General features: G+C 33.0%; 1 protein-coding gene across 1 annotated transcript; it reads right to left on the reverse strand.

Moving 5' to 3' along the window:
- Positions 1–66: 66 nt before the first annotated feature.
- Positions 67–5,891, reverse strand: LOC131048295 (uncharacterized). The gene is made up of 8 exons (XM_059211712.1): positions 5,499–5,891; positions 5,375–5,399; positions 4,904–5,312; positions 3,922–4,124; positions 2,125–3,387; positions 1,455–1,554; positions 788–979; positions 67–595 (listed from the first exon to the last, which is right to left on the reverse strand). Exons 1-8 carry the CDS (start codon positions 5,889–5,891, stop codon positions 67–69), a joined length of 3,114 nt encoding a protein of 1,037 aa, XP_059067695.1.
- Between the last annotated feature and the right edge of the window lie 7,443 nt (positions 5,892–13,334).

Below are 13,334 nucleotides of genomic sequence, written 5' to 3' on the forward strand. Positions count from 1 at the left end.
ATCTCCACAACTATAATTTAGTTGATTTAAAATAAATAAATAAATAATTTATAACTTAAAAAACTGCTAAGGAGATTCCGGAATACAGTCGATGTCATCATCATTGTCATCATTGCTGTCATGCCTGTCAACAAAATTTCTAACTTGATAATCTACAGATTCTTCAATAGTACTGTTTGACATTTCACTCGTGGCATCTACCTCATCTCTAAACAGGTCTTCAGTTTTAGTTTGAATTGCATTCTTTAAATCAACATCATCTTTTAGAAACTTGTTAGTGATAGTATAGCACTTTTTCTGCTGAGCTGGAGTCTTTGGCGTCCAAATGCGTTCTAAATTTGAAGCTCTGCTAGAAAAATGTGAAAATCTTCTGGCTCTGTCTCTTTTCATCTCGGCTTTTTTCATCTTAGTTTCATAGTCATCTTCAGTTTTGCGGGGTAGTTTCTTTTTCTTCTGGCCCTTGCTCTTTTCACTATTCACTTGGTTCCCAGCTAACCAGTCCTTCGGAGATGATGTAATGGAAGCAGCATCCATGGAGCCCAAGTCCATTTGCTCGTAAATTTTTTCAACAGCTTCATAAAGAGAGTCCACATATCTGCAAAATACCAATCAAGATCACATTTAGCCAAGCTCTGTGAAATCCTTCAGCAAAGTATGAAAACCCCTCATTGGCCTAGGGTGACCCAGAGCTTGATTAACCTCCAGAGGATTTTCTAGATCTTTATGATTTACACGTAATTTCGTAGTTAATCTTGTTTGTTTGGCTTTATGGTTATGAACAAGTTACCTGAATTTGATTACTCTATCACAAAATTCAATGAGGTTCTGCCCCTCCATTATCCCTCCTGGTAGATTAAATTGGATGTTTTCCAAAAGCTTGCAGATGTCCTCTGTTAATTGAATTTCATTTCCATCCGTTCCCATGCATGATCTTGTTGTTGCAAGTATCTCCATCCGAAATAAGATTTGCAATTCATATCTGTTTCAGATTAGATTAAGGATTACAGAGACAAAATTATAAATTTTACAAGAATGATGTTGTGTGTCTGCAATTATTTATGAAGGGGGCTCATTGTTCTGTTTTTACTGCAATCCTATGAAAAAGACTAAGACTAGCCATGTTTTTTAGCAGAGATGTGACCATTAAAAGGATTCGGTTTATTTGCTGAACTTTTCAGAATAGATGTAACTGTAAGGATGGGATCGTGTTCTGAGTGATTTTGACAGAAGATTGATGCTTTCATATTGAATACCAAAACGATCTTGTGAATAATATAAAATCTTCTATTAAAATAACTTTTATGTTTGAAAATTGAAATTCGTTCTTAAACAAGTATAGTTGGAACTTGGAACAATGCCAAAATCCGAAAACAATTCAGAATGCATCTGTAAGATCTGTAGGACAGAGAAGGGAATTTCCATAGAATTCACGATTTGTTTAGTTTACAGCTTACCTGCAATTTATATGAAGGCCGTCTCTATAAGCATTATGAATTCTACTCATTATGGTGCTCAGAAAATGCAGTTGAAGTGGACAAAGACAATCAGTCACTTCTGTATATTCCATATGATTATGGACAATGTAGAAACAGTCATATTTGGATGTAATACTATGTAATCGAAGAGAAGTCTAGGCTGAAATACTTATCGACTGATTGATGCAGGATCATTTAAGATTGAAACTCAATTAAGCAAAACAAAATTGCCTATAAACAGAATTCATTCAAGTTTCCCTCCCATTGATCCCACTTGGTTTATGTAATGCTATATAACCAAATCAAAGTCTAGGATGAAACAATTGGTATTTTTACAGTCAAGACAGGATATTATAAAATTGAAACACACGATTGACAACAACAAAATGAAAAAAAAATACAAAATTCACTAGGATTTCCCTCCCATGGACCTCACTTGGTTTCTATACCTTCTTCATCTTTTGAGTGCATTCATCACTTTGTTATTTCCACCCTCTTAACATCTTTCCTATTTGTCAAAGCTTTCATTCATTGTTCATGCACAATTTGATCTTTTTGAGAACTTACTTGGATACATTTCTAAGAAAAACCGAGCAAAATATTGTACTGTATATTAATGTCATTAAAAAAGTTTTATTTATATAAAAACCTATAAAACCTAAAGAAAAAAGATACTCTCTAACTTTGACTTCCGAGGTGTAAGTAGGAGGTAGATCAAAAGCCCCTGGCTGAGGATTAGATAGTGGAAGCAAACATCCCTTGTACTTGGTAGCTAAATCCTCTGGCTTCTTCAGCAGCAATCTCATAAGCTTCTCAAATATTGATGTCTTCTCAATGTCATGACTCTCTTCCTCTTCCGTGGATTGGATCTCCATACTCTGTACCAATAACTGGACAAGGCGGTTTGCTAGTGCACCCAAATCAACTTCCATGTTAGAAAGGCCATGCTGAATTTTTTCTTCTAGAGAACCAATAAATGAGACTGCATTTTCTGAACTAAGAATAATATCAACATGCTCAGAGTCCATGTGAATGTAAGATTCTCCTTCCCCTTTAGTCCATATTGATTCTGTATCTACTGGAGATGGCTCTATTGATTCCTCTTCATTGTGATTTTTTAGCTGTACATTGTGATCAACACCCAATTTTCTAGAGTTCTGGTTAAACCAGGAGCTTACTAGCTTTAGAATCTTGGATTTCTGGTTACTTTTATATCTACTTTCCAGTTTTATAGCTGGATTAAGTTCAATATTGCTAGGATCTTCCTTGCACAACCTCAAAACAATGGCAGAGTATAATGAATCCCATGTATCACATTTATAGATATTAAGGTCAGAGCCTTTCAATCTCTTGGAGTTCATAGTCTGGTTCAAGTTGTATCTTGTACTGGCCCTTTTTCTCCTATACAGTTTACTTGTAACTGTTTCCTTTGAATTTGCTTCATGATTTTCTTGAAAAGCTTGCAGACAATTATCAGCATTCTCTTTCACATAAGGCACTTCAACATTATTATCTGTGGATGAAATACTAGTAATAGCAAGCTGCACATTAGAGTTTAATATATAGAGAAAGGCAGTATGGACAGTGAAAGGGTCCAAAATGGCATGGGAATGAGATCCATTATCAGAAACAGTAACCAAAGCAATACATTTTTGGCATGATAAATATGCCATAAGCAGCTGCCAAACAGGTTTTCCACGCACAAATTCACACTGTCTCTGTTGAAGCCTCTCCAGCATTTCATCCACAATTCCATCAAAAATTCCCTCCACTTTCTGTCCGGAGATTAAATTTCGAAGCATAACACACTCACATATAACACTGCTCAGGTCTGGGCATTTATCCTTCCGAAAAAGCTCAGCAACATGAAGCTTCACAATGCTAGAATTCAGGATCCTCCTCTCATTTTTATCTGATTTAGGTAAAACAAGACATATGAAATATGAATATGCTTTAAACCAAAAAAACTACCATTAGATTATATTTAATTGAGGCTACAATAAATTAAAAAATGGCAAGTGCATCACTGAAGATCCTGTTTGGTCTTTTGGAATGGAACTGCATTTGCAAGTAAATGATTCCCATAGTGGCTAAATAAATCATATTAACAAAAACTAATAATAGCTTACATATGCAGCCCTAGGGATAGATTTGTGTCCCAAGATTTCAAACTACTTACAATAAGGATTCAATTCCATAAGTTACTGGAAATTCTAATATAATTGACTTGGTGCTAGGTACTACCATATTCACCTCAAGATGTGAGGGAGAGGAGATGCAATTTAACTCATGTACAGGGGTAAATGAATAAGGGTATGCCTGTATTCTGTATAAATATCCTGATATGTGGGTACAGTGACAGTTTACTTAACCTCACTACCCTATACCTGAGTCTCGTAGTGGCTATTGTTTCTATAATCTTTCCAGAGAGTTCTATTTTACTTACTTTTTAGAACAACTGTGGACAAATCCAATCCACCAAGATGATCCATGCAAGCTTTTGAATCTTGAATAAAGTCCGAATTACTTCTCTCCAAATCAATGCATTGAACTTTGCAGACTCTACCCCTCACAGGTTTCCCATCAATTCCTTTGATCTCCAAGAATACTTCTCCACAAGTCTTAGATGGCACAGAGGGAAACATGTTGCTGAAAATAAATCAAAATTGAAAATTCCAGTACCATTAACATCCACGGAACAACAAAGCTGCAGGTATATAATTCAAGCATAAATCTATTGCACTAAAATTGCACAAGATATGGAAAACATATTTTCACTAAAATTGCATAGCCAAAATTTTATGTTAAAGTTTTTCCATTATATAAATTTTGCTACTTCTACTTCAAAGTATCAATAAATCTCTATATCAAGATCAAAATTTGAAACAATTCAACTGTTATAGAATCTACTTTCTCCAGCAACATTGTTTCCATGTAAGATGAAACAGTGATTTATGCCTCATTGCAAGACTCTGCTACTAGCAGTAACACCTCTAGAGGCATGTGCATTGTGAAAAACTCACAAACATGAATATGCTATCAGCTGCTTGAAAGAAAGAAAGAAAGATTGTTTTATAGTCTATGGGTGGTCTGTATATGGGTCTATAGGTGGCTTATAGCAATATGGGACTACCCTGTATTCCTTGCGGGAGGCACCTAACTGCACTACAAATGAGGCATACACCCTGTGAGATTTGAATTTGTGACTTCTCTTTCAAAAACACAAATTGATTGCATTTAATCCTCTACACATCTATCAACCTTTTAACTGCACCTAGAGGTGTTACTAATAACTGTAGCTAATCCTCTGGTCGATTGCATCCTCAATGCATCCATAGGTGCATAGGAGCATTGAAGAGAAACCCAACATATGTGTAAATTGTTCGTTTAGTAATGTGCTTGCTTAAGTGTTTCAATCTTGTTCGTACCTGGAATAAACAATGGCAGGCCAAATTAGCTGAAAGGGCACCAATTTGGATGCCACTAGAAGGGCATCCATGGTTTGAAAACTCCAGTGCATTGTCTTGAAGGCCTCTATAACTTGTTCTGGGTTTATTTCGCATGCTATTACTTCCTGGGCTGGAAAGATTGGGGGAATGTCAATCCAACAGAAGTGTACATCTCTGGACTCAAATTCTCTTTTAGCTGACCTTAATTTCATGCAAAATTGCTCCCATGGATCGTCTTCAAAACTCCAAGGAGATAGCACAGCTCCTGGTTTGTCTTCTTTAAGAAAATCTCTGAAACCATTCCTTGTCCATGGAAATGGCGAGAACAAAACCACCAAATTCTTCTTACAGGGAATAGGATGGTCCTTTTTCTTACTGTCTATGTCCACTGCAAAAAATTGAAATTACATTAATGTCAACAAATGACCGAATTACATCTCAGAAACATACCAACAATATAAGCTCTTCCATACCCCTGAAGCAACAAAATATAAAAAGAAAAGTCACCCAAAAAAGAGATCTTAAAAAATTAACACCTACAACAAATGAGAGGATCCCATATATAGTCATTCACAAGCTCCAGCAAAGATCGTGAAATAAAATGAAGTCGACCACCATGCACAAAATCTGGACAACAGAGTGCTCCAAAGTTTGCAGTAGCCAGAGATTTCAGTGCTGAAAGAAAAGCATCTGTTTGCGTAGTTGGGTTGAAATGCACATGACCTGCTCGTTTACCAATAGTTTGCTCAATGTAAGATCTTGAACGAAAAGGCCACATAGAGGAATCAAACAGCTTAAATGCCCACACTGTCTTATTACTGTTTTCAAGTAATATCTTGCATACACAGTCTCTAATGGCTGCAAGATATAGTTTTTTGTTGACCAAGGTGTGAATATGCTTCAAATCTCGTATGTCAACCATTACTATGATTCTCTCCACCTGGGTTTCTCTTAGTTCCTTCGCCATTGTTGATTCAGAATAATCGATTTTAGAAATCCAAGAAAGCACTGATATTGACTTGTTTTGTAAACATTAGTGAATGCGCAGGCTGTGTTTTTCTTCACAGGCTTCAGGAAAAAAATAAATAAGGAGTTTAAGACATGAAAAGGATGGCAAAGAATTTCAGATTCTCACAGTTTAGATTTAAACGAGTGTAAGCTTTCTTATATGGATGAAGTAACGTTTGAAGATGACCCATTCAATCTCATTTATATCAATGTCTTTTAATCATACATTGATGACTAATTACATTTAGTCAGCTTGCAGTATAATACATTATTCAATGTGTCAAACCATAGTTTGGATGTAATTATAAAAGTCTTTTTAATGAAAAAATGTGGAAGCCTCTAATATTTAAGAATTTCTAATTTAAATAAAAATAAGAATTTGTTTTTTCATTTTATTTTATTTATTTTTAGTTAAAGTTCAAATATAAGAATGATGGCATAAAGAATTTTGAATTATAATTGTTATATATTTATTCTCTTTATACTATTATTTAAATATATTTATACGTAGAAGAAAAGTTTAAAAAACCAAAATATGACATTAATACTAATTAAGGATGACTTTTTTATTGTGAAAGAGTGGTCCATGGTTAATTAGATAATAGTAACATTTGCAAGTAATTTCATCGTTTTTTATCTAATTAAATAAAAAATGTGTTTTAAATTGTAGAGGAAGAATCAACCCCTCTACCATAAATTATATCTAGGCTAATAAATTAATTAAGTCATTTAAATTTAGAAATAAATCTAGATAAAATATTGATTTTAAATAAGTAATAACAATTATGTTAAAATTGACAAATAAAAATAGACGTTCTTCATTTTGTGTGATGAAAATACACTATTGTAAAGTGCACTTTGTGATCTAAGTTAGAAATCTAAATCAATATGGCTATGAAAGACTAAAACATGAATTGTGCTTTGTTTGGGATCAAAAGCACTCTAAAGGTGTTGATCCTCAAACTCATTGCCTTGAACATCTACATGACCTTGACCCTATAGCTTCGGACCCCAAACTTTAGGTTCTTGCTCTTTAAAAATCTATTCATCTATATATAGCTAGACTAGGTGGTGAACAAATACTAATAGGACTTGTTATCAAGTGGGGAATTTTAGATCTCGTATCAATTGTAGTAATATCATGTTATCCTCATTCAACGATATTTAAATAATATTGAGTACATGGTAAGTATAATGAAAATGCCTAAGTACCTATTCTAATGTGCATAGATCTTGTGTCAATAATTTTCTCCAAATGATTGAAAATGATATTTATGTTGTAATGCATAACATTTTATACAAAGGTTAAGATTGTATTTTTCTAATATATATTTTTCTTACTGATATATAACATTTGGATTTTATTTTATAACATTTTTTGTTGAATTTTTTAATTAAATTTTGAAGTCAAAGTAATTGTAATTTAGAAATAGGCGTATGTCGAAACACATAATTTGTTTTGTACATATTGAAATTCATTTTTTGTTGGAAAAAGTGCATCAACACCTAATGTGTAGATATTTTTCAAAAAAAAAATTACTAGTTTAATATTTCTCCACATGTGTAGAATAGAGAACTTGATGTTCAGTGAAAAACCTAAATATAAACTTATATTAGCACTAAAATATATTAAAATTATACTTGTAGGAAATCCCATTTCTAGGGCTATGACTCTACAAATAATTTTGTCAAGATCATTCCATTTGCAGGTCCAACCTAAGATTTGTAAGTAATTTTTTTGAGGATAATTGAAGAGGGATGGTAGGGAGGCATAGCCAAACACCTTCGTTTGAAGGTACCATTGAATGAAGGTAAAGGCCTTCAATTGAAGGTAGCTTCAAATGAAGGAACCTTCATTCAAAGGTACCTTCAAATGAAAGCTTATTCCAATGCACATATTCTCTTAATAGGTGACCTTCGAATGAAGGTCTTCCAAATATAAAAAATAACTTTTTTAATGACTGGCCTTCATTTAAAGGCAAGTTGACTTAAAAAATATTTTATTGTAATTGACACTAGCATACCTATAATTAGAAAAAAAATATGTAAATTATATCAAGAGATATCTAACCTTATTTCAAATGTAATTATAATTAAACATTTAACCTAACTAACCCAAATTAATTTGTTTAAATTTTATTTACATAGATAATATCAAATTTAAAAAGATTGAAGACATTGGTTGTGTGTATATCAAAAAGGTATCATGTACCCAAATACATTATTGAATGAAAATTATTAATTATAAATAAAATTAAAACAAATAGAAATAACGATATTATTTTCATACAAATAAAAGTAATGCTAGTATTAATGTTTGTTGAAAATAGTGAATTCTAAATGAAATTATCATTATAAAAGGGGCTAAATTAGTTTGGAAATTATATAATGATACATCTTCTAAATGGGCTTCGATCCTGTTTGAAAAATATCTAGGTAATAGACCTAGGGAAGTTGTTTTCATAGCCTACTCTCTGCCCAATGGTTCAACAATTTGGAATTTCATGGTCAAATGTAGGTCTCTTATCCTTCCTGGTTTATCTTGGCTTGTGCATAGTGGGAAGAAGGTTAAATTATGGGAGGAAGTATGGAATGGTTATTTTGCTTTGACTAGTGTTAGAGACTGGTTGCCTCTCATGACACAGTTAAATTCTTCTTGGGGAATTTTTGTGGTGGATTATTTTTTCTTGGATCTATCTAGTCTTGTGCCAATTTTTAGATGGAAACCTATTGATACATTCTGTGTGGAGCAAGAGCTTAAGTCAGCCTATGTTGAAGAGTTAAGTAAGCGACAAATAGTTTTTTCTTAAAGAGAAGATGAGTTAATTTGTTTTTATTCTAAATCTAGGGGATATGCAGTCAAAGATGGGTATAAGTTCCTTTCTTCTACATGAAGGGGGGACTCCTGGCCCTTTAGACTCTTTTGGCATTCTTCCTGCCTTCCAAAAGCAGGTGATTTTGCTTGGTTAGCTATCCAGGATAGAATCCCCACTGGTATGAGATTGGATAGACTTGGCATCACTGTTGTTTTTCCTTGTGTATTATGTGGAACCTCCTTGGAGTCGACTGATCATCCTTTTGTTCGTTGTTCTTTTTCTTCAGAATGTTGGTATTGGCTTTTTGGAAAATTTAATTGGTCTGCGACCTTATGTGGGGATATTCAGTCCTTTGTTTAGGACCTGGCCTTCTTTGTGTTCATCTTACTTCTATGCCTGTTTGTGGATTATTGCTCCTTCTATTCTGATCTGGAATGTATGGCTAGAAATAAATAATAGAATTTTTAAAAATAAGTCCTCCTCATTGGATGATGTTCTTTTCCGCATTGAAAAATCCATCTCAGAAACTGCTTTGGCCTTCATATATGAGACTAGATTCTCATTTCTCTTTCACCTCTTGGGATAGGTGGATTATGAGGCACTGGCAAGATTTGCATTTTCTCCCTTCCCACGGAGCTTTTTCTAAGAACCTGTCATCTAAAACTAAGAGGAAGGAGGTGACCTGGATACCACCTTCTGCATCCAAGTATAAATTGAATTTTGATGGTGCCTCATGAGGCAATCCGAGTAAATATGTCATTGGGATGGTGGTCACAGATGATTGCTCTAAGTTTGTTAAGGCATGGTGTGAGTGTATCCCGAATGGGACTAATAATGCTGCTGAGTTTCATGCACTTTCTGTTGGTCTTGACTTATTGATTTCTTTAAATTTTAAAGATGTTGAAATTGAAGGATATTCTATGGTGGTTTATCATGCTGTGGCTAATCAAGTTTTCCATTCTTGGCACTTACAATATTGGTTAGATAAAATTCTGCTACAACTTAAGTTCTTTAATTCGTATATTTTCTCTCATTGTTATAGAGAAGCTAAATTTGTTGCAGATTTTTTGGCCAATAAGGCTTTAAATGAGAATATTCAATCTCTTGAAGATGTAGATATTTCTACTTTGCCTCCTTTGCTGGTGGTGGCATAATTTTTATTCGAGGCCTATCTGTGGGTTTTTTGTTCTAAGATATTTTTGATCCTCCTCTTAGTCTTAGTTTTCGACCTTGCACCTTGTTTGGGATCATTGACAGATATGTTCATTTTGTGAGATTGAGTTTGGTGCCAATTGGCTCTCTACTTGATTTCATTTGATTACATACCTGTTAATGATTGTAAGGAGGGTGTTGGCTGAATCATTGGCTATGAGGTGTCACATTTTGGGTATAAGTATATATTCTTCTGGCGATGTTGTTAAGGAATATAGATCAATGATAGAGAAAATGATAGTCTTTTATTTCAATGTATATTTGATATATATATTTGATTCTGTCAAATAATAACTGATTTTATTATCGATTGCTTGTTGTATAACGTAATTGCCACTATTATTGATTATGTTACCAGCAAGTATCGATATCATTGGGCATATGTATATTGGTGAAGGGTTATGTCTATGTAGAGGCATGACCCCTATGTGGCTTTATGCCACGTAGCCCGTCATGACCCTACGTAACCAAAGCGCTTCACTATGTATTGTAAACCATTATTAGTTATGCACTGAGTTACTTATCGTGCTTAACAATAACAATTCGGTAGTAGTAATATTGAATATGATATGAAAGTCATCGGATAATACAATGATAATATGTTAATGGTACTTTAATTCAATATGTATATGATTTTAACTGAAATAATATATATATGTATGTATATATATATATATATGTATGTATGTATATATATATATATATGTATATATATATGTATATATGTATATATATATATATGTATGTATGTATATATACATATATATATACATATATACATATATATGTATATATATATGTATATATGTATATATATATGTATATATGTATATATATATGTATATATGTATATATATATGTATATATACATACATACATACATATATATATAAATATACATATACATATATATATAAATATACATATACATATATATATAAATATACATATACATATATATATAAATATACATATATATATATATATATATATAGACACACACACACACACACATACACACACACACACAGATATATATATATAGATGCATATCTATATGTATATATATATATATGTATATCTATATGTATATCTATATATGTATATATGTATATATATGTATATGTATGTATATGTATATCTATATATATATATATATATATACATATATATATATACATATATATACACACACACACACACACACACACACACACATATATATATATATGTATTATTTTACTCGTAATATATTGCTTGCTTCAATCCGAATGAGGCTACATCCTTAACACTCCCTCTTAGCAAAAGAGGATTGAATTTCATAATTATGTTTAAGGAACAACATTATAGATATATATTTATTTGGCATGAGCATATACATTCACTCAGTAATGATTACCAGTGAAATATTTCATATCTCAAGGAGATATGGATTATCTGATCTCCAGCACTCTGGGACAACAACTACATGAAGTCTGTCAGATAACAACCTTGATCCTAGTGACAACTGTAAAATTGTCATTATCATAGGTATTATGTTCTTCAACAGATTAATTGTTGTCATTATCACAAGAGCAATAATTTTAGTATCATGACATCCGACACATTTCGGGACAACAAATTAATGTAGTCAATCTTGATATGATTGTTATCATAATCTTCGACACATTTCGGGACAACACTTAATGACAACAAATCAATAACTCAACATAAAATATTTAGTAACAAGATTTATGACACATTCCGAGAAAACAACTTAATGTAGTCAATCTTGATAATAGATCAAGCTATTGTTGAGGTTGTCACCTTACAATAGCGATCTTACACATACATCACATGAAAGATTGTCACCTTTCATGACATAACACACAAATGCAATATTGCATCCAAAATATTCATGAATATATCAAATTACATATGACTGAGATTCAATATCAAAAATTTCAATTATAATTTAGTTATACCAAGTTTACCTCTAAAGTACTCCACTTTGAACTTTGCAAGAGATTTGGTGAATATGTCGGCACTTTGCTCTTCAGTGCTGATGTAGGCCAATTTGATAACATCTTTGTCTACCATATCTCTTATGTAATGGTAAGGGATTTCTATATGCTTGGATCGATTATGAAAAACTGGATTTACCAAAAGTTTGATGTAACTTTGATTATCACAGTGAATCACAGTGGGATTCAGGGGCTTCCAAAATAGTCAAACTAGCAATTTCCTTAACCACACTGCTTCACAAGCTCCCATGGAGGCAACCATATATTCGGCTTTAGTGGAACTCTAAGCAATTGTTGATTGTTTTCTGCTAAACCAGGATATCATAGCCGATCCAAGACTAAAATAATACCCCGTTGTATTTTTACGATCAATGGAACTGCCTGCCCAGTTAGAATCAGAATACCCTTGGATTTGTATCTCAACATTTTCATATTTCAGGCCAAGTCCAATAGTACCATGCAAGTATCTCAGAATATGCTTAGCAGTCATTAGGTGAATCTTCTTAGGTTCTCACATGAAATGACTTAACACATTAGTAGCGTAACAAATATCAAGGCAGGTGTTTACCAGGTACATAAGAGATCCAATAATTTGTCTATAGTATGTAGGATCTGTAGGTTCTGAATCTATTACTTCACTTTTGAGCTTATGAAGATTTTTTTCCATTGGAGTGGATAGAGGTTTGAAATCCATCATACCAAATTTGGTCAAGATATCAGTGGTGTATTTTCCTAAATCAAGGAAAATAGTGCAGAAAGTAGTGTAGAAGACCTAGATCCTTCATATCAAATTCAACCACAAGATCTTGTTTGCATTTTGCAATAAGATGATCTTCTCCTGTTATCAACAAGTCATCAACATAGAGAACAATTATTAACATGTCACCATCCGATATTTTGAAGTATATGTTAGGATTTGCTTCATTTTTGGAATATCCTAGCTTGGAGAGATAACTATCTATCCTTTCATACCATGCCTTGGGAGCTTTCTTAAGGTCGTAGAGAGCTTTTTTCAGTTTACACACATAGAGGTTTCTATCATGTGTAGCAAAGCCTCCAAGTTGTTCTATATATACTTCTTCCTCAATAACACCATTCAAAAATTTGCAGTCTTTACGTCCATTTGATGTATCTTCCACCCTTTAGATGCTGCAATGGCAATAATGGTTCTTACAGAGGTATATCGAGCAACTGGAGCAAATGTCTCTTCTTAATCAATTCCAGCCCTTTGAGAAAACCCCCTGGCAATGAATCTAGCTTTGCGTTTTTCAATACTACCATCTGGTGCATATTTAATTTTGAATAACGACTTTGAAGAGACAACTGATTTGTCTTTTGGTCAAGGTACAATGTCCCAGACATCATTTTTTA

The sequence above is a fragment of the Cryptomeria japonica genome, chromosome 9, assembly GCF_030272615.1.
Source record: "Cryptomeria japonica chromosome 9, Sugi_1.0, whole genome shotgun sequence".
Classification (NCBI taxonomy): Eukaryota; Viridiplantae; Streptophyta; class Pinopsida; order Cupressales; family Cupressaceae; genus Cryptomeria; species Cryptomeria japonica.

Bases quoted from the DNA above. Each gene is read 5' to 3' on its own strand.
- LOC131048295 (XM_059211712.1), bottom strand. From the start codon at position 5,891: ATGGCGAAGGAACTAAGAGAAACCCAGGTGGAGAGAATCATAGTAATG. The intron at 4,125-4,903 runs GTACGAACAAGA...ATTTATTTTCAG, and splicing joins CCTGCCATTGTTTATTCCAG to CAACATGTTTCCCTCTGTGC. The intron at 3,388-3,921 runs GTAAGTAAAATA...TACCTAAATCAG, and splicing joins GTCCACAGTTGTTCTAAAAA to ATAAAAATGAGAGGAGGATC.